Source organism: Perna viridis, chromosome 3, assembly GCF_037379345.1.
Source record: "Perna viridis isolate PV_CMFRI_1.1 ecotype Kerala chromosome 3, ASM3737934v1, whole genome shotgun sequence".
Lineage (NCBI taxonomy): Eukaryota > Metazoa > Mollusca > Bivalvia > Mytilida > Mytilidae > Perna > Perna viridis.
The window spans coordinates 50684389-50704093 of NC_142447.1; the positions used below are offsets into that span (position 1 = coordinate 50684389).

Here is a 19705-nt window from a genome sequence, read left to right on the forward strand (position 1 = left end):
TTGAGCTGTAAATTGGGTGACACACCAGAATGCAACATCTTTCTGAACAAGTGTGCCCTTTGTTGATAAATAATCAGGCAATAAAAGTAAACAAACTTCCAGTTTAAACACGAACCTAGATTGTGGATGGGGAAATTTTGATTGTTTATCTACTCGGGTGTATTGCCGATTCGTAAATCTTTCTGTTATAAATCTGGTAAATATACTGAATGTTACAGATGTGATGAAGATAAGCTTTTACGCAACATGTGGTCACACCTTGCATCAAATCAATGCCTTTATTCATTGTCAGTGTGTACAGGAAAAAAACTTTTCCTGGAAAGAGAAACAACTAACAGGCAAACTTCTGAAAAAAAATAGTTTACCTATAAATTTGATAGATTTTTAACATTTAAATTATTCTTTTTCAGTAATACAAATAAATCCAATTTCACTGTGACAATTTTTTGTGATATCCCCTTCATTGAAAGATGACACAATTTTTCCTTGTAATATAATATTAGTAAATCAATAGTCTTTATAACAGATATGAGATAAGTTTGCCTTGAGAAGAATTGAAGTATTTTTTTTTAAGATTCAAATGAGATTTTTTTTTATGTGGCTTAATCTTCCCCTTGGACATGGGCAGGTTATTGTTGAATTTATTATGAAGCTCATGCTGAAAGCAGAAGACTTAACATCTATGCAAATGTATATTTGACTTAATTGTTCCTAACTCTCCTGCATTTGGTGGGAGCCTCCTGATACTAAATCACAAATTTAACAATCTTCCACTTATAGATCCATATCAAGGCATGAGTCAAATATTTAACAATGTTTGATCATAAAAAAAAACAAAAAAAAACAGCATGAATTACTTGAATTCTTATCAAAACAAATTGACCTGGAAACTGCACTCAAATTTTGGATAAATGTGCCAGTGAATAAAATCTGTCAGAAACAATACCTCAGCAAATCTTCTGCTTGAAAATTTTGAGAGGGAGATCTTCCGCATTAGTATTTTTTAAGGTTAACCCCATGGTTCCAATGACGGAATTACATTCTGTATTTGTCATTTGCAACTAAAAGGCAGCCAAGAGATGTTAAACTGGCAAATTTAAATCTGCATCTACATTTTGTATCAGGCACTTAATCATATTCTTACCTGGTTGTAAATGGTGACTCTGCTATAACTCAACTGTGTCTCAACCAAGAATTATACATGGTATACAATTATTTCAGAATTGAAATATCTTATGTCACCGAAAGAAACTTCCCTATTGTTTCTGTACACTACGCAAAGTAATTGTAGTTATGCATTATTGTTTTTCCAAAAAAGATGGTACATCTAGATACAAATATATAGTCCTTGGTAGAAATTCCTCATACTTTGTAAGAAATAACTCCAAATCATCTTCCAAATATACAGAGGAAGATCAATAGTCTTGGTAGCCCAAAATAGAAGGGCGCCACGCCCTTGGTGCCCTTACACGTGCCCCTCTGCCATTACGACTTTTCTGATATGCCCTTGTGCCTTATTTTTGCAACAGTAAGTTCTGAACAGGTGGTTTTTTGCATGATCGATCAATTTCCTGTCATAAATATTACAACTACAGTCATGACACGTACTTGAAGTTTACCTGGAGAATACAATCATGTCATTAAAATCAATTAGTGTAGATTAAACTTCAAAGGTGTTAATAACCAGATATCAGTTACAATTTACCTTTTGTTTTGTGTAATTGATTAACATAATTAGTTTGAAGTAGGTGATGAAAACCTCAGCGTGTGCCCGCCGCTTGTGCGGTATGATTGATCTCAACAAGACTACTCAATGTCACAGGTGATAAATGTATATAACGTGCGTTTTGAGTCAGTTTTTAGTTATTCATAAACCACTATGCCTGCGCAGAAATGACGTTTACCTCAACTTGCCAGCGGCAAGCAGAAAGTTGCAAAGACGAACACATCTATCAGATCGTTCTTCAACACAGACTCAACTCTGTACCAGTCATTTTATATTTTTTTTCAAATAAAATATTTATGTGACCATGTACATGTACTGATGACATTAAATTTTCGAACAAAAGTTTTAAAAAATACATAATTTTAAAAGTTTGCTTGTTTGTTTGAACCATGATTTTATCGTGACCTATGATATGACTCCGTACCAGTCATGAAGAAAACCGATGAAACATTAGAAAAAATCTACAAGTATTACAAGTATAGTTGCGTCTATACAGCCAGTCTAAAAATGGTTCAAGCTGCCTTTAACCAAGCACCACTGAGCATTAAACAAGCCAGACACCACAGATGGTTATCCCATGACCAAGCAGTTTCCAGCATAGTTAGATCTTATAAAGCTATTGTTGTTGACCTAGAGACGTCAGGTATAAGCAGTGACCCAGTTGGTAATGGTATCCTGAAGAGTCTTAAAGACCCAACTATACTTAGATCACTCTTGTTGCTGGCAGATACACTACCACACATATCCACTTTATCACTGGTCTACCAACGTAGAGATGTTAACCTCAGCATGGTAAAATAAACAGTAGACAAAACCATCAAGATGTTAGAAACCAGACAAACACAAGATGGACCCTGGCAGCTGAAATACTCCCAGATGTCATCTGGTCTACAATTGACAACTACTCCAAGTTCTGACTTCAACACACAAATCAAAGAACCATTCCTCACCGAACTGATTACCAATATCCAAGACAGGTTTTTTGACACAGACATCACTGACCAGCTTTCAGTCCTGGATCTTAGTGGTACATCAGAAGACCTTCCATCACTTTATGGGTTCAGTGAGATGTTCAGCCTTGCTGACCACTTTTCAATGGACCCAGAAGAAATGCAGACCCAATGGCAAGACTTCATACAGCTACTCAATACCATGAACCTACAAGACAAGTCACTGACTCATCTACTTCCAAGTACTGCATAACCCAACCACAGGGCTGAAGGACATCTACCCGTTGGTTTATAAACTGATAGGTATTGCCACCATTTTCCACCTTAGTACAGCAGAAGTAGAAAGGGTATTCTCTCAAGTCAAACTCATCAAGACCAGCCACCGAAACAGTCTAAAGACCAGCACTCTAAGCTATCTCCTGAATATCAAACTGAACTGTGATGAGACTATGTTTACAGACATCATTCAGCTCACAGTCACCAGATTTTCACAGTTAGAGACAGAAGAATCAAACTCATTGTGCTAAAACGTTTATTTAAATGAACATTTTCTAGTGTGCTTTGTTCTGTAAAAATTTACTGTTATTTGATGTGAAAAAATGACCAAACATGTAATAGCCTTAACTTATTTTTGTACTTTTTTGTATATTTTGGTGTGTATTTGAGAGGTTGTAGATTTCAGAAGTTTGTTCTCTGAAGAATGTAAGATAGATTTTGTTGTTAGCAATGTTGGTAACTTTCATGAACTGCTGTTTGTATAGGTGAATGTGTATATGTGTATTTTGAGCCTGTAAGCAATGAATGTGAAGTATGAATGTAGTTTGTGATGCTATGAATTTTGAAATTATATAAATGTTTTATTTGATATAGTTTTCATATTGTAATAAATAATCAAAACATGTTTACATCTTTATTGCTACCATATATACAGTTACAAAAATGTGGACACATAATAAAAACATAATGTCATAGCTGTAGAACTGTAGCACTTATTGTAAATATGACAATTTTTTTATATTTGCATATAGTAACTATCAAAAAATTTTCCTATTAACCATAAGAGGTGGGGTTCAGCAGCTAGTTATCAGAAAGAAGAATTCAAACAAACAAAGAAACAAAGAAAATTACATACATAGAAAATGAAACAACTTGACATGGTAAACATGTGAACCAAAAAAAAAAATGCCCTTTTCCAACTACAAAGGTGCCTGTCTGCTCAACAGCACCCTGCCCCTTTTAATTTCTAGCTGGAGCACTGAAGATGTTTACAAAATGCTGGAATTTTTAATTGACAACATATTTGTCCAGTGTGGTGGACGAGTTTTTCAACAAACGGTCTACATTCCAATGGGAACAGTTTGTGCTCCTTTACTTGCTGACCTTTTCCTTCACTCTTATGAGGTTGAATTTATAGCTGATCTGATCCGAAAGAAAGAATATCTTTTAGCTAGATCCTTAAATCTCAGTTTCCGCTATATAAATGACATATTATCTTTAAACAATCCTAATTTCGGGGATTTGATACATCGCATCTACCCCAAAGAACTTGAGATAAAGGATGCTACAGACACTGTGAAGTCAGCCTCATATCTTGACCTACACTTAGAAATTGATGGTAAAGGAAAACTTTTTATGAGCAACTTGGTGGGTGTTTCTAGAAAAACAGAGGATGCTTACCCTATCGGTGCTCCCAGTTTTTAGTGCCTTTGTTACTTTGTATGTATAATTTTAGATACTTTATGTTCTTCGTTGTGTATGTCTGTTTTCCATGTGTGGTCTTTGTCCCTGGATTACATTCTTTTGATTACCGCTATAACCTTGGTTTCCTTGATTACTCTTTCAGAGCAAGGGAAGATTTGAAAGACATCTTTTTGGCCTTGAAAGTTGTTCAGTAATAAATCAACTAGTAGGAATTTTAGCTTTAGCAGAATGTGGCAAAGAACTTTTAATTAATGTATTAAGCCTGTTCCATTTAACATAATGAACTTATTAGTCAAGTTCGTTATCATTTCATTTATATTTTATGATTAGTAAACGGAGCAGTTATTTTAACCAATTAAAATGGCAGGTAAAATTTAAATTGTTAAAAGTATCTCATGGACATGTACATCTTTAACATTATTTTTTAAAGCTGAAACTGGTTTTATTTGAGTATAATTACAGTGTAAGAATTAGTACTCTGTTAAATAGTTTTTGAATGTACAAATGCATTCGCAAAGCAAATTATTTCAAAATCTGTACTTACATGTACATTTGCCCCATTATCCCTAAGAAACCCCATACAGTCTTTACTTTTATTTTTGGGCAGGTCTAAAAATTCATTAAAAAGTTGGAATGAAACAAAAATTGGTAAATACATGTATGTGTAAAGTTGGATAGGCTGTTTAACTGGAAAAAACTTTTTTTTAAGTTATACCAGAAAAAATGGTGATAAACAGGTTAATAATTTGACATTAATATATTTCTGTATAGTTTTTATACTCTGTGGGCACGTCCAGGCAGCTTTCAGTAGGACTAGTAAAGACAGTAGGTGATAAATTTACAACCACTCTTTCTGTGATGTCTATTTGCACTTTATTTTCTCACCTCTCGCATATTCTTACTACGCTTTTTTTTTTTGGCACAATTGAGTCACCACCGCGCAAGTTCCTACATTAATCTAACTTTATATCTTTCTTATTTCTTTGTTGTTGTTGTCAGAAATTACATACTTTGTTTCTATTACTTGTGTTATGACCATTTACTGTAAATGTGTTGGAACAAATAAAAATATTGAAAAATATTGAATATTGAATAAAAAATGTTTGTTAAGTTGTATTTGTCATCATATAATGTGAAGATATTTGAATTAATCAAACAAATGAGCATGATTGTAGCAAGTCCTGTAGTAACTCAAAATAATTATTCAGATTCTTTATTCCAATTGAATGCACAATTAAAAAGCACAGAAATAACAATGAAGAATACTTAGTGCAATTTTAAGGTTTTTAGTAGAGTCCCATTTGCTCATTTACTTTTGTTACTTTGTATGTATTATTTTGGGTATTTTGTGACCTTGGTTGTGTATGTGTTTTCCATGTCTGGTCTTTGTTCCTGGATTACATTCTTTTGATTTCCGCTAGAATCTTGGTTCCCTCGATTACTCTTAAACAAAAAATATTTAAAACATGCTAAATACCGAAGTTACAAGGAAATTTTTGGATTCTCTATTTATAAAATACTGAGTTCATGACATACATGTATAATATACTTATCTTGGTTATTTTTATGCCCTTGCCACAAACTGTTAGGGGGCATGTTAATTTACCCCTGTCGGTGAGTCTGTAAGTCCGTCCAGATTACACATGATCATGACTTGACCAGCTATCTCCTCGTACAGTTTTTGAACTACATCAAAAATATTTTACAGGATATTTCTACACATGATGAAGGTATGCAGGGCCAAAGGATTTTGATTTTCGTGAAATATCACAGAAATTGGTAATAGTTACACTCTGTCATTTTACGCAGAAATATATGGATTATGGCTTGTCTTGCTATCTCCTTGTACAGTTTTTGAAATACATCTAAAATATTTTACAGGATGTTTCTACACATGATGAAGGTGTGCAGAGCAAGAGGATTTTAATTTTCATGAAATATTACGGAAATTGGTGATGGTTACACTTTGTCATTTTTACTCAGAAATATATGGATCATGGCTTGTACGACCGGTGCAGGTCCGGGTGTCAAAAGAATAGGCCTGCAGCAGGGCTAAGCTTGTCGTAAAAGGCAACTAAATAGTGCTCAGAACCCTAGCCAGGGGCTAGGGCGGTCTGCCCACAGAGCAACTGGGTTGTGTGCCCCAGATGGTGGAATGGGGTACCCCTGGCGTGTTACATGCTGGGATTGTCAGGCTATAATACAGAAAACCTGACCGCAAACTATAGCGGTGCACCGTGTTGGGAAAGATGCCAAGTTCCTTGCACGTTAAAAAACCCTACTGTGGTATTCTCCCAGAGTAGGAACCATAGGGCTTCGCCACAGGAGGCTAAATTGCCCGACCCTACCCACCTCTCCCTATTTTCCAGTGGGAAAGTTTGTCAACCCCATTATCCTTGTGTCCCATCTCATTGTTCATTTTATCATTTCATGTTCATTTTATCATCCACTTTATGTTCATCGCCTGAATATAGCTGAAATATTGCTGCTCAGGTGTTAAACTCCAACAAACAAACAAACAAACATGGCTTGTATGGCTATCTCTTCGTACAGTTTTTGAAATACATTTAAAATATTTAATAGGATATTTCTACTTATGATGAAGGTGTGCAGGGCCAAAGGATTTTGATTTTCGTGAATTATTATGGAAATTGGTGAAAGTTAGACTTAGTTATTTTCATCAGAAATAGGGCTACATGTACAATGTATATGGCTTGTATGGCTGCCTCCTCCTGTAGTTCTTGAACTACATCTAAAACATTTTTTGCAGGATGTTTCACACATGATGGTGTGCATGGTCATAGGATCTTGATTTTCATGAAATATTACGGAACTGGGTGATAGTTGGACTTTGTAATTTTTGTCAGAAATATATCCCAAGCAACGAAGTCAGGGATTTGTTATTGGGAGTATTAACATTTTTTATGTGTTCATCAACTAGTTTGACACTACCAAACAGAATTTTATGACACTATATGGCCAGGATAATATGTAGATATGCATATATATGTAGTTAGGAATTTCTGATCTCCAAATTGATCCCCAAATTTTTCGAGTTACGGTGCTGGAACAGTTTGTCATGGCAAGTCTTAGAAGGATTGGGCTGAACAAACAGACCATGAGTGTCACAAGTCTTGGAAGGATTTCTGAATCTGCAAACCATGTCTTCATACAAAAATAAACATGTTCCTAATTTGGCAAATCTAGCAAGCAGGGGCATCATTAGTGTCTTACAGACACATTTGATTTACTAAAAAAAGTCACTAACAACAAATGACACAGGGGCTCCTGTGATAAATAGGGCTTCTAGTTCTTAAGTAATGTTCAAGATAGTTATGTCATATTTGATCTAATTCAAAAACACTGGTTACTTTCTTACATTAAATCATTGATTTCTAATGTACATCTACACATGTACATATTGTGACATCACCAATAAAAAAGATCACTGGAAATGGCTGTTGTGGCCAGTATTGCAGGGTTGGCTGCACTACTTTCCATATCCTCAGCAATGACATTATTCTTTTATATACTATCATTTATGTCAAATTTATTTTTTTCCTTCAGATACATGTATGATGATAAAAAATTGATTCCACAATGGTCCACTCAGTTAATCTACCAACGAAAGACAATTATGAATTTGTAAAATGTGTTGTTGTTGGAGACCAAGGTGTTGGTAAAACATGTTTGACATGTGCGTGGTCAGTAGGAACCAAGTACACTCTACAGAATCTAGTCAAATCACACGTTTCTACAGTCTTTGCCATTGACCATTTTATCAGAGACAAGAAGGTTTGTATTGTATTGTAAAACTGATTAGCTGTACAATTATATACACTTTGTCATACACATGTGTAAGTTAAGTACAACTAAGTTTAGATACATGTAAGTGTGTTTTAAATTCCAATATTTCACCAATTATTTATCACCATAAATATGATATATGTAAAGGACAGGGAACAATTTTGAATTTACAATGCATGATCATTGCCATATGATCCCAAAGTCCTGAAAAGTAGGAAATGCTTCATTTAAAAAAATACAAAAATGTACATATAAAAATCCTGAAAACAGAAATATAAGAAGGTTGAGTTAATACAACTCTTTCAACAAGTGACAAAGGATATAAAGGTTGAAGGAATGAGTTGAGGAAGAAGACATCTGTTTTATATACATTGTATTTTTTCAGTTCAGACAAGTCAAAAATGTGTGTTACTGCCAATCTTCTGGTTCAACTGTCTACCACAAAAATAAGTTTTAGGCTTCTCCTTAGAAAATTGCTTCCATTTAAGAACAAATGTCTCATTCTCATTGCATTAAAATGACTCTTCATAGACCTCTGTATCAGAACATCAAATGTATACATATGTTTAAGAATGAAAAGAATGACAACATCAAAAATAGATAGAATTCAGGAATAAATTTACTGATTTACTGATTTTTTCAATTGAATTCAATTTTAAAAGTGTTTTTTTTTTACCCCTAGTAAATATGTTTATACTCGTATCCTACTCAAAATGTTGAACTTACTCCATACTCAACTTTTTTAAGTTTTCATTTTGTCCTGCCTGTGACATTCATTGCAAAAAAATGAGACTAGGGTATTACTTTTTCAGTGTTGGTTTCCACATTATAGTTTTCATGTTCAATAAGAACCACTTATGCTAGATTAATCATATTTTGTGTGTAGTTGCATTGGTATTACTACTTCACATCTCCATATCACATTCAAGTAAATTTCACCATAAATAAAATCATGTTTTGAATAGCAGCATCCATGTGTGACAGGTGAAACATACCTCTGTGATAACAGTTTATATTATTTTTTTCCACTAAATGACTTTTTAAGTCAGTTGACATTAACATTTTTATAACATTATAAAATTCAGGTACAATATCAGAACACAAATAATACTTCAGAAAGAGATAACTGCAAGAATAATGAAATAAGAATTCAGACTTGTAATTATTAAAGGTCTTACGTGAAGTTTTTAAGATTTGACCTCAGGTTTTATGTTTGTAATACATCTAAATAAAAATGAATTACATAGATTTAAATTGTTTTATGAAATATCTTTTCTCTCTCCTTCTTACCATTGTGTTTGAAAATGAATTCTTGAACTACATTTTATTTTAGGTGTATGACCGATCTTGGTGTAATGTTGATGGATTACCAGTTTCCCTTCAGCTTTGGGACACATTTGGTTGCCATGAAAAAGACAGAGGATTTGCTTATAAAGGGTATCTTACTGTTAATGTTTAAATGTGTTATAATAGCCCCCAACCTTTACAGTGTATATTGAGATCCATATTCGTTCATTTGAATAAGATAGTTCCTGAATATACCCTAGTTTTTCTTGTATGTTGCAATGTTCAATCTTTGAATTTTTTAACAGTTGGGCATTATGGCCCCAGTATCTTGTCAGAAAGGCCACTGCTGGAAATATTAGATCAATGAAAAACTCACATTTCCTAGTTTTGGAGAAAATTCCTTTCATTCTTGGCAACTATACTCAAAGTGATTGAGTGTCATACATTTACATTTACATTTACATTTACATTTACATTTACATTTACATTTACATTTACATTTACAAGGCAAAAGAGGAATATTATGTGTCTTAATTGTAGCACTGACAATAAAAAACAGCTTTTCTTAAATAAGGTGAATCTAGGAATCAATTTCTAGAATATTTAAAAAAAAACTATTTAAAAAGATGAAAATTCCTTGTGCCAAATTTGGCTCAAGTGGCTTTTTCTATTACACCAAATTGACAAAATCATTGGAATGGTACATAAGGGTGTGCTTTGAACACTGTTATACAATTATTTATAAAAACATTGCTTATTTACTTATTGACTTGGTTTTAAAACTTTTATGTCTTAAACAACTTTTTTTTAATTTTTCACTTGCATTATTTGTTAATTTGATTGCAGGGCTGATGTAGTGCTGCTGTGCTTCAGTATTACCAAACAATCATCGCTGGACAGTGTGTTGAAGTTTTGGATGTCAGAAATTAAATCTAAATGTAGTACAACACCAGTTGTTTTAGTTGGAACACAGGCTGACATGAGATATAACTGTCTTGAAGAATTTTATAAGGATATGGAAAAAGGATTGGTTTACAAGTATGTACTTGTATGAAGTAAATCTCTTACTTTCAATGCATCTTGTATATAAAATTGTGCATTTTATTAATCTTCATAGTTGCTAACTGATTTTTGTAACAAGAAAATCTTAGTTGAACAAATAGATTTTAGCTGTTGATTTTTATATTTACTTTGTAAAGTACAAATTATTTTAATGCAAACTTTAAATACATTTTAATAAAACTGTATGGAGTGTTATTGTGTTTTAGGGTTGTAAAACCAGATCAAATAGTTCTACCAGATAAAGGGAGAGCAGTTGCCAAACAGATAGGTGCACCATACTATGAGACCAGTGTCCTTACTCATTATGGTGTTGAAGATGTCTTCTTCAATGTTATCAGGGCTGCTATGATTGAAAGACGGAAGATCAAATTCTGGAGTCAGCAGCTAAGAAAAATACAATATCCATTAATACAAGCACCAATAGCATGGCCAAAGAAACAGCTTCCAAATGTTGAAGTTCCAGAAACTTCTGTTAATAAAGAGATTGCTGATTTGTTCTCTAAACAAATCATGGGTGACATGTTGGTTAGTGCACAGGATGTCTGTTTTGTGGCACATCGTATACTGTTGGCATCTTCATGTCAGGTTATGGAGGATGTGTTATTGGCAAGTACAAGCAAACCTAATGAGGAAAAAGGGCAGTCTCTAATGGAAGAAACCAATGGTGCATACTCTCATGATATTGATTTACCTGGCTTTCTGAGTGTAGAGCTGAAGCTTTGTGAAGATCCCTTCAATAGCCTCTATGGTGAAATGGTCACAGTGTTAAATTTATCCAATGATATTACACCATTGGCTTTACAGTATGTTTTAGAATACTTATACACAGGGAAAGCCAAAGAAGAGTATGACATTTTGCCAGATGCCAAGAAAGCAGCAGAAGTACTGCAATTAAAGGATTTACTGCTTCAGATATCTAACCTTGAGTCCAATGAAGGCTTCCTGAATTTTGAGTTGGAGAAACAGTTCTGTTTAAATAGATGTGAGAGAATCAAGAGACTTGCTATTTGGAAAGAAGAATTTACAGGTATAGTATTTTACCATGAAACTAAAACACCTCTTTAGTTATAGGTAGCATCAATCTCATAGCTGATTATTTTAAAAAAAATCATGATTATTTTTTATGACTTTTTGTTTATCCATTAAAAATGTAGAACATCTTTAAGTACAGGTCATTTGTTTGATTGTACAGAATTCCTTTCAAGAAAATCACTTTTAATTCAAACATCTTTCAAAGAATGTACTGTTGACATATAATGATCATGAAATGTGAACAAGTAAGTAATTCCCCATGATTTTGAAAATAAACAAACAAGTAGTAGCAACAATTAACTTCATAGGAATACATGGCTGAATTGACAAAATAAACATTGTGGTACTAGATTATGATCTTCTATATTGAAATAATTTAATATTTAAGGAAAAATATTTTGTTTCTATGGTTGTGAGGCTCATAATTTAAGCAAGAGTATGATGAAATAAATCTAATGTATTTCATAGTGCTTTTTGTGTCTCCTATTTTAGTAGTGTACTTACCCTGTGATGAGGAGGTTTTTTTAGTGTAAAATCAAGTGAACCCTATTATAGCATTGTACTCGTCATGGAAGTAGGAGGGTTTTTTTTAGTGTAAATGCAAGTGACCCCCATTATAGCAGTGTACTTGACCTGTGAATAGGAAGTTTTTTGTCCAATTTCAGCAAATGCCGAAGGGGACTTAGGTTTGCACTCCGTCCGTCAGTCCGTCAGTCACACTTGGTTTTCCAGACCTTTTTTTTGTAATGCCTCATCCAATTGATTTCATATTTGGTATATAGTCTTATCATGACAAGTTACAAGTTGAGTTCAAATGACGTTATGGTTGAATGATTTTTACAGACGTTATGGCCCTTGGACATAGAAAATTTCATGAAATTTTATGTTTTCTGGACTTTTTTTGTAATGCTTCATCCAATTGATTTCATATATGGTATATAGTCTTATCATGACAAGTTACAAGTTAAGTTTGAATGACCTTATGGTTGAATGATTTTTACGGAAGTGATGGCCCTTGGACATAGAAAATTTCATGAAATTTTATGTTTTCTGGACTTTTTTTTGTAATGCCTCATCCAATTGATTTCATATATGGTATATAGTCTTATCATGACATGTTACAAGTCAAGTTCGAATGATGTTACGGCTAAATGATTTTTACAGAAGTTGTGTCCCTTGAACAGAAATTTCATAAAATTTTGTTTTCCAGACTTTTCTTTGTAATGCCTCATCCAATTGATTTCATATTTGTTAGCTAGTCTTATCATGACAAGTTACAAATTAAATTTAAATATTATTGCGGCAAAATGGTTTGTATGGAACGTATGGCCCTTTGACATAGAAAATTACATAAAATGTTATGTTTCATCATCTTGATGCAAATTGCTGCTGGCATTCTACAGTTATTTGCCCTTTAATTCATAACAACGAAGTTTTTTTCAACTTTCCAGGTGATAGAAAGAGAATGTCTTTATGCAGATTTTTGTAATGCAAAAATGTTATTATCTACTGTAAAATGAAGCTCAGGTTTGATTTTGATGGAATTTGCTTTTGCTGTTCAAGAGTTATTTTCTCTTGATTGTTAAAAAATAACACCATCCATTGTTAGTTCACATATTAAAAGAAATCTCATAAAGGCAATGAGTTCAAAGGCCAAAAGGGACACTGTATTGCATCCCCTTTTAGTTTTAGTGTAAATGCAAGTGACCTTATTATAGTAGTGTACTTACCCTGTGATGAGGATTTTTTTTTAGTGTAAATGCAAGTGACCCCTATTATAGCAGTGTACTTGTCTTATGAGTAGGAGGTTTTTGTGGGTGTAAATGCAAGTGACCCCTGATATAGTAGTGTACTTGTCTTATGAGTAGGAGGTTTTTGTGAGTGTAAATGCAAGTGACCACTGATATAGTAGTGTACTTGTCATGTGAGTAGGAAGTTTTGTGTGAGTGTAAATGCAAGTAATCCCTGTTATAGTGGTGTACTTGTCCTGTGAGAAGGAGGTCTGTGTGAGTGTAAATGCAAGTGATCCTATTATAGTAGTTTATTTGTCTTTTGAGTAGGAAGTTTTTGTGAGTGTAAATGCAAGTAACCCCTGTTATAGTAGTGTACCAGTCATGTAAGTAGGAAGTTTTGTGTGAGTGTAAATGCAAGTAATCCCTGTTATAGTAATGTACTTGTCCTGTGAGTAGGAGGTTTGTGTGAGTGTAAATGCAAGTAACCCCTGTTGTAGTAGTGTATTTGACCTGTGAATAGGAAGTTTTTGTGAGTGTAAATGCAAGTAACCCCTGTTATAGTAGTGTACCAGTCATGTAAGTAGGAAGTTTTGTGTGATTGTAAATGCAAGTAATCCCTGTTATAGTAATGTACTTGTCCTGTGAGTAGGAGGTTTGTGTGAGTGTAAATGCAAGTAACCCCTGTTGTAGTAGTGTATTTGACCTGTGAATAGGAAGTTTTTGTGAGTGTAAATGCAAGTGACCCTATTATAGTAGTGTACTTACCCTGTGATGAGGAAGTTTTGAGTGTAAATGCAAGTGACCCCTATTATAGCAGTGTACTTGACCAGTGAATAGGAGGTTTTTGTGAGTGTAAATGCAAGTGACCACTGATATAGTATTGTACTTGTCATGTGAGTAGGAAGTTTTGTGTGAGTGTAAATGCAAGTGACCTCTATATAGTAGTGTATTTGTCCTTGTACTTGTATATTGATACTGATAAATGATCTGTTCTTTTTCTGTTAATATCTGATTTCCTTAATGACATGGATTACAATAAGGCAATGAACCTAAACAAAGTAAGAACTAATAATAATATTATGTTGTTTTGAAGATGTAAAGTTTTCATTGGATGATGGTATAGTAGCTGCACACAAACCATTACTGGTTGCCAGATGTGACATGATGTCAGCTATGTTTAATCCTAACTTTCTGGAGGGAACAGCTTCATTAGTATGACATATAGTATCTATATATTATTCTCAATTCATTTAACCCTTTATGGGCACATATATGGTATACAGGCTTGTAAAGGCCAAAATAATAACTTGTCAACTGATTTTATATCTCTAGGTAGACATTACAATACAAATGGCAACCATGAATTAAACCTTAAGAAACAACCGCTTGTTGAATGAACATTTATGAACAAAACTCACATGCACTGGTGGTCTTATGGTAGTATGTCAGACTTGAGTGTGGAATGTTGTTGGTTGGATCCAAGGCTGGGTCAGACCAAAGACTTAAACAATTGTAATAACTGCTTTTAAACCAAGCTGATGGCATATAGGAGATAAGAGTAATGACTTGTTGGCCTGGAGTCAGAATAATGTGTTTGAATGGGGTTACATGCCTTCTTGCAGATTGTTGCTTCTCTGAACTAGCTTAATAAGAATCCAGTTCAGCCTGTCAGACTATTACAGGACCTGTTCAATTGATCAACCATTCTTGTTCAGAAATATATGTGTTATCTGCCACAGAATGGAAAACTATGATTAATCAGTCAATCAATCAAAAGTTGATGTGCACATAATGAACCCAGAGGATGATGTCTTGAATTTTATCATGATTACAACTTCTTTATGGAAGTTACCATAATAATATTAAAATAATCTTTATTGAGTATTTTTTTTAAATTTTTGTTTTAGATTCCCTTGCCTGGTGTTACAGAGGAGGTATTTAAAGTGTTACAGGAGTTTCTGTACACAGGATGTCTAACTGCTGTTTCTGAAGTAGATTGTTTGTCTATGATAGAAGTGGCCAATAGATTCTGTCTCCCTAGACTTGTCAAACTGATAGAGGCTGCCATAGTACAACAGTTTATGGAATGGGAATCACAGAAAATTAAGTTTTTAGAGGATTGTATTCTATGGATTGAACCTGCACAGGTTAATAACTTTACTCTGTGTATTTAGACATTCTTTTCATGGTTACTCTTGCAAGTCATTTATAGAATAATTATGTGCAAGTCATTCTGTTGTTTAAGAGGACATAATCATTTTTATATTATCTTGTGTTTACTAAATTAAGGCTGTCTTTCCCAATTCTTCATTTTTTTTCCAGATCATAAATTTACATGTATACATGTGCTGTTGAAATTTAAGTAATAACCTGTGAAAAAGATTTTTAAAATTATACACCCTATTAATATATGCACTTGTTGAATAGTCATGAAGGGAACATTAAATTTATTACTCCAAGGTACCAACTATAACTGAGGCTTTAACAGTTGATATTGAGGGGTAATTATTTATTGTTTCCCTGTTTCCCAAATGAACAATGGACAAATGTTTTATTATACTGAACCATAATGATGCATTCATAATCAAGAAATGAATAGCTGTGACCATTATCGTTAATTGTTGTCTATTCTCACAGTAATGAATTTTAAGGCCGTGAGGTCTATAATTTTGAAACGAATGAAAGTTTTAAGTAGGTCAATGAGTGCCAAGGCTACATCAGTTTTCAAAGACCCAATGTAGCAAAAACATTGTCTACTATACATGACAAATATGTTGTCGTACCAGCACACAAAGCCCAAAACAACATTGTGTTTCCTGCAAAATGTTTTACATCCAATGTTTATTATCTGAGGTAGACGTAGAAAATAATACCACTGACAAGACCTATACTGCTACCACACTCTCCAAAGAAGTGATTGTGGAAAACCATAAATCTGTGCTATCCTATTTTGGTCTCTCTACCAAGGACGATGATTGTGATTTACTGTCTATGCACTGGATTCCTAAACTCCACGAGAATCCATACAAACAATGTTTCATAGCTGGATCTGCAAAATGTACCACCAAACCTCTTTCAAAACTTTTAACTTCTATACTCACAACTGTCAAAGAGGGTCTGCAGTCCTACTACAACACTTGTTACTCCCGAAGTGGTATTAATTCAATGTTGATCCTGAAAAATTCGAAAGATCTTTTGGAGACAATCAGTCAGACTATTATCTGAATATAGTAGCATTAAAACCTATGATTTTTCAACACTGTATACTTCTATTCCCCATACTTGTTAAAATCCCGACTTAAAAACATTATACATCGTTGTTTTTCCAAAAAAGATGGTATACCTAGATAATAATATATAGTTCTTGGTAGAAATTCCTCATACTTTGTAAGAAATAATTCCAAATCATCTTCCAAATATACGTAGGGAGATGTTTACAAAATGCTGGAATTTTTAATCGTCAACATATTTGTCCAGTGTGGTGGACATGTGTTTCAACAAACAGTCGGCATTCCAATGGGAACACATTGTGCTCCTTTACTTGCTGACCTATTCCTTCACTCTTATGAGGCTGACTTTATAGCTGATCTGATCCAAAAGAAAGAATATCGTTTGGCTAGATCCTTTAATCTCAGTTCCCGCTATATAGATGACGTATTATCTTTAAACAATCCTCATTTTGGGGATTTGATACATTACATCTACCCCAAAGAACTTGAGGTAAAGGATACTACAGACTCTGTGAAGTCAGCCTTATATCTTGACCTACACTTAGCGGACCCCAGACCCCCTGCCTACACTTCAATTTGGCCTCAGTTAGGCACCTGTAACAAAAAAAATATATAAGTATTTTTTTCTGACATAAGCATTTATCTGAGGGGTATTAGCATGTTAAATCAAACTTGTGATATATATTGTATTTATTGACAGCTACACAATGCAGACCAGTTGGCCAGGTGGTGTGTGAGTTATGTCTGTCAACACTTCCCTGAGGCTATGAAGAATCACACAAAATTCATGCAAGGGTTGTCAAAGGATAACATAGCATACATAGAGAAAAACAGATGGCCTCCTGCATGGTAAGATTTCGCAATTAATTATATAACAGATCTGATTCTACTTTCCAAAGATGGGCATTTCACTTTGGAAATCTTTCCTTCTATGACTATTCATTTTTAGCTCATTTGGCTGAAGGCTATGTGAGCTATTGCCATCACTTGGCGTCCATTGTCGTCGTCTTCGTTAACAATTTTTCAAAACTTTTCTCCTCCAGGGGTCAGTCAGAAGTTTTTCTCATACATCTCCAGAACCATTAGGTTTAGCCAAATTCTTTCAATTACCAAAATGATCCTTATTGTAATGCCTACAAAAGTCTGCAAGGGATCAAAATTGTCAGACGACTCATTGTTAGAATTATTGTCCTTGAAAGGCAAAAAAACAATGTTTTTAGCAGTTTTAAAGTCATTATCTTGAAAACTGTAGTAGATAGAAAGAAATATTCACTTGATGAAATGATCCTTATGGTAAGTCTTACCAAAGTCTTCATTGAGTCAAAATTGTCAGAAAACTCCTTGTTAGAGTTATTGCTCTTGAAAGTCCAAAATTTAACCAGGTGAGCGATTCAGGCTCCTTGGGAGTCTCTTGTTTTATGATGGCAAAAATTGTGAGTTTCTATAATGGTATGGTCCAAATTGTTGCCATATGTAGACACCTTTTTGTGATACTAGAGTAATGTACTAGTAGATGTAATTGGGTCTTTGAAAATAAGTTTGCAATAAGTTTTCTTACCACAAATGACTTGTGCTTGATTTTAAGGGCTATGATCCTAACCTTGTGCATTCCTTGATTTTAAGGGCTATGATCCTAACCTTGTGCATTCTTGGAAACTTACTATGAAATGTCTATTTCTTGATCAATTTTATTGACTATTATACATGAAATTATTTATATGATACAAATTATTTTCTGTAATTTATTTGGGGTCTTCATTGTTTTCCACATTTGGTTTTAGACAATAATTGAGTATCAGTGAGTGGATTTGAATCAAATTCATGTACAAATTGTGTGATTGGTTCTAGAGCCTTACAACAAAGTTTTCTTTACCTGGATATGTACAGTAAAACCTGTCTAAATCCCTTTTGAACTGTAGAATTTGTTTGTTTTTTGACAGATGTTTGATTACAAAGGTTCAAAATTCATTTACATTGATGTTAATGGACTTTGAAGAGTTTCCAGTCTAAACAGGTTTTTGGATTATTCAGGGTTTGGTTTAGACAGGTTTTTGGATTATTCGGTGTTTGGTTTAGACAGGTTTTTGGATTATTCAGTGATTGGTTTAGACAGGTTTTTGGATTATTCAGCATTTGGTTTAGACAGATTTTTGAATTATTCAGGGTTTGGTTTAGTCAGGTTTTTTTGTATTATTGATTAGTTTATTCCTGCAGTTATTCTTGTTCAGTTTTGTTGGTTTTTTTTCTTACAGGCATGCTAGTGAATGTGACCTGTACAACAGAACAATCAATGAAGATAACAAGAAGAAATTAATACAAAGAAGAGCTCAGTTCTCAAGAATACAGAGATGTACGACTGTTTGCTTGTGCTTTAGGAGAAATTCAAAGTTCTCTTTTGAAGATTCAGAGGATGTCCCAGGCTGAAAAAGTATAACATTTATCACACAGAGTAACAAGAACAACTGTCTTCAGGTGAAAAGTATTTTGTCAGTGTAATTAAATTTAGATATTAGATATGAAAACTCTGTGTATTACTACTGATAATACTCCTTAGATAGTATTCATTACTTCATGTAGCAATAAATTCATATTGTTATACACTAAATTCCTTTGACTCAATGATTTTTTAAACATTTTCCTTCCCATTTACATCTTGATTATTTATCATATATGATTTGTGTAGTTTTAAATATTGATAAAATCTCTAAGTATTTTGATCATTTAGAAACAGGTCATCATTCAAATATCCAAAGTTGCATTTACAGTATTCAAAGGTAAATGAGAAGATATTTCTTTTCATTAATATTTATTTTGAGATTGAAAATTCTAAATGTATGTATGAAACTTTAAGGTCTAAAACTCTAGATTAAGTTCAAACTTCTTTTTGGCAAAAAGATGTAATGGAAATTTTGTTGACAACTCACATTTTCTGTGTTGTTTAGGATTGCTGTATAAAGGTTTAGTTTTTTTTTTATTAATTACAACAGTTTTAATTCATATCATATCTAAATGGAAAAGGGTATCTCAAAGAGGGTAATCTTAACACATCAACTTTAACACTTCAGTACATTCTTGCTTATTGTACACTGTTTTGAAAGGAAAATATGTTTCTGTGTAGATTCTGGAGGCCTTTTTTAAATATTATGTATTTGTTTATTTTAGTATATGAACTTATTT

General features: G+C 33.5%; 1 protein-coding gene and 1 pseudogene across 1 annotated transcript; both read left to right on the forward strand.

The window, feature by feature from the left end:
* Positions 1–38: 38 nt before the first annotated feature.
* LOC148622775 (rho-related BTB domain-containing protein 1-like) lies at positions 39–19152 on the forward strand. Its single transcript, XM_088572970.1, has 9 exons — positions 39–196; positions 7945–8172; positions 9518–9621; positions 10318–10509; positions 10740–11560; positions 14392–14510; positions 15206–15445; positions 17229–17377; positions 18781–19152. The coding sequence occupies exons 2-9, from the start codon at positions 7978–7980 to the stop codon at positions 18950–18952; spliced, it is 1992 nt and encodes a 663-aa protein (XP_088429096.1). The 5' UTR covers positions 39–196; positions 7945–7977; the 3' UTR covers positions 18953–19152.
* On the forward strand, positions 2138–3338 carry LOC148622776 (E3 SUMO-protein ligase KIAA1586-like; annotated as a pseudogene).
* Positions 19153–19705: the final 553 nt, after the last annotated feature.

Bases quoted from the DNA above. Each gene is read 5' to 3' on its own strand.
- LOC148622775 (XM_088572970.1), top strand. From the start codon at position 7,978: ATGGTCCACTCAGTTAATCTACCAACGAAAGACAATTATGAATTTGTA. The intron at 10,510-10,739 runs GTATGTACTTGT...ATTGTGTTTTAG, and splicing joins GAAAAAGGATTGGTTTACAA to GGTTGTAAAACCAGATCAAA. The intron at 17,378-18,780 runs GTAAGATTTCGC...TTTTTCTTACAG, and splicing joins AACAGATGGCCTCCTGCATG to GCATGCTAGTGAATGTGACC.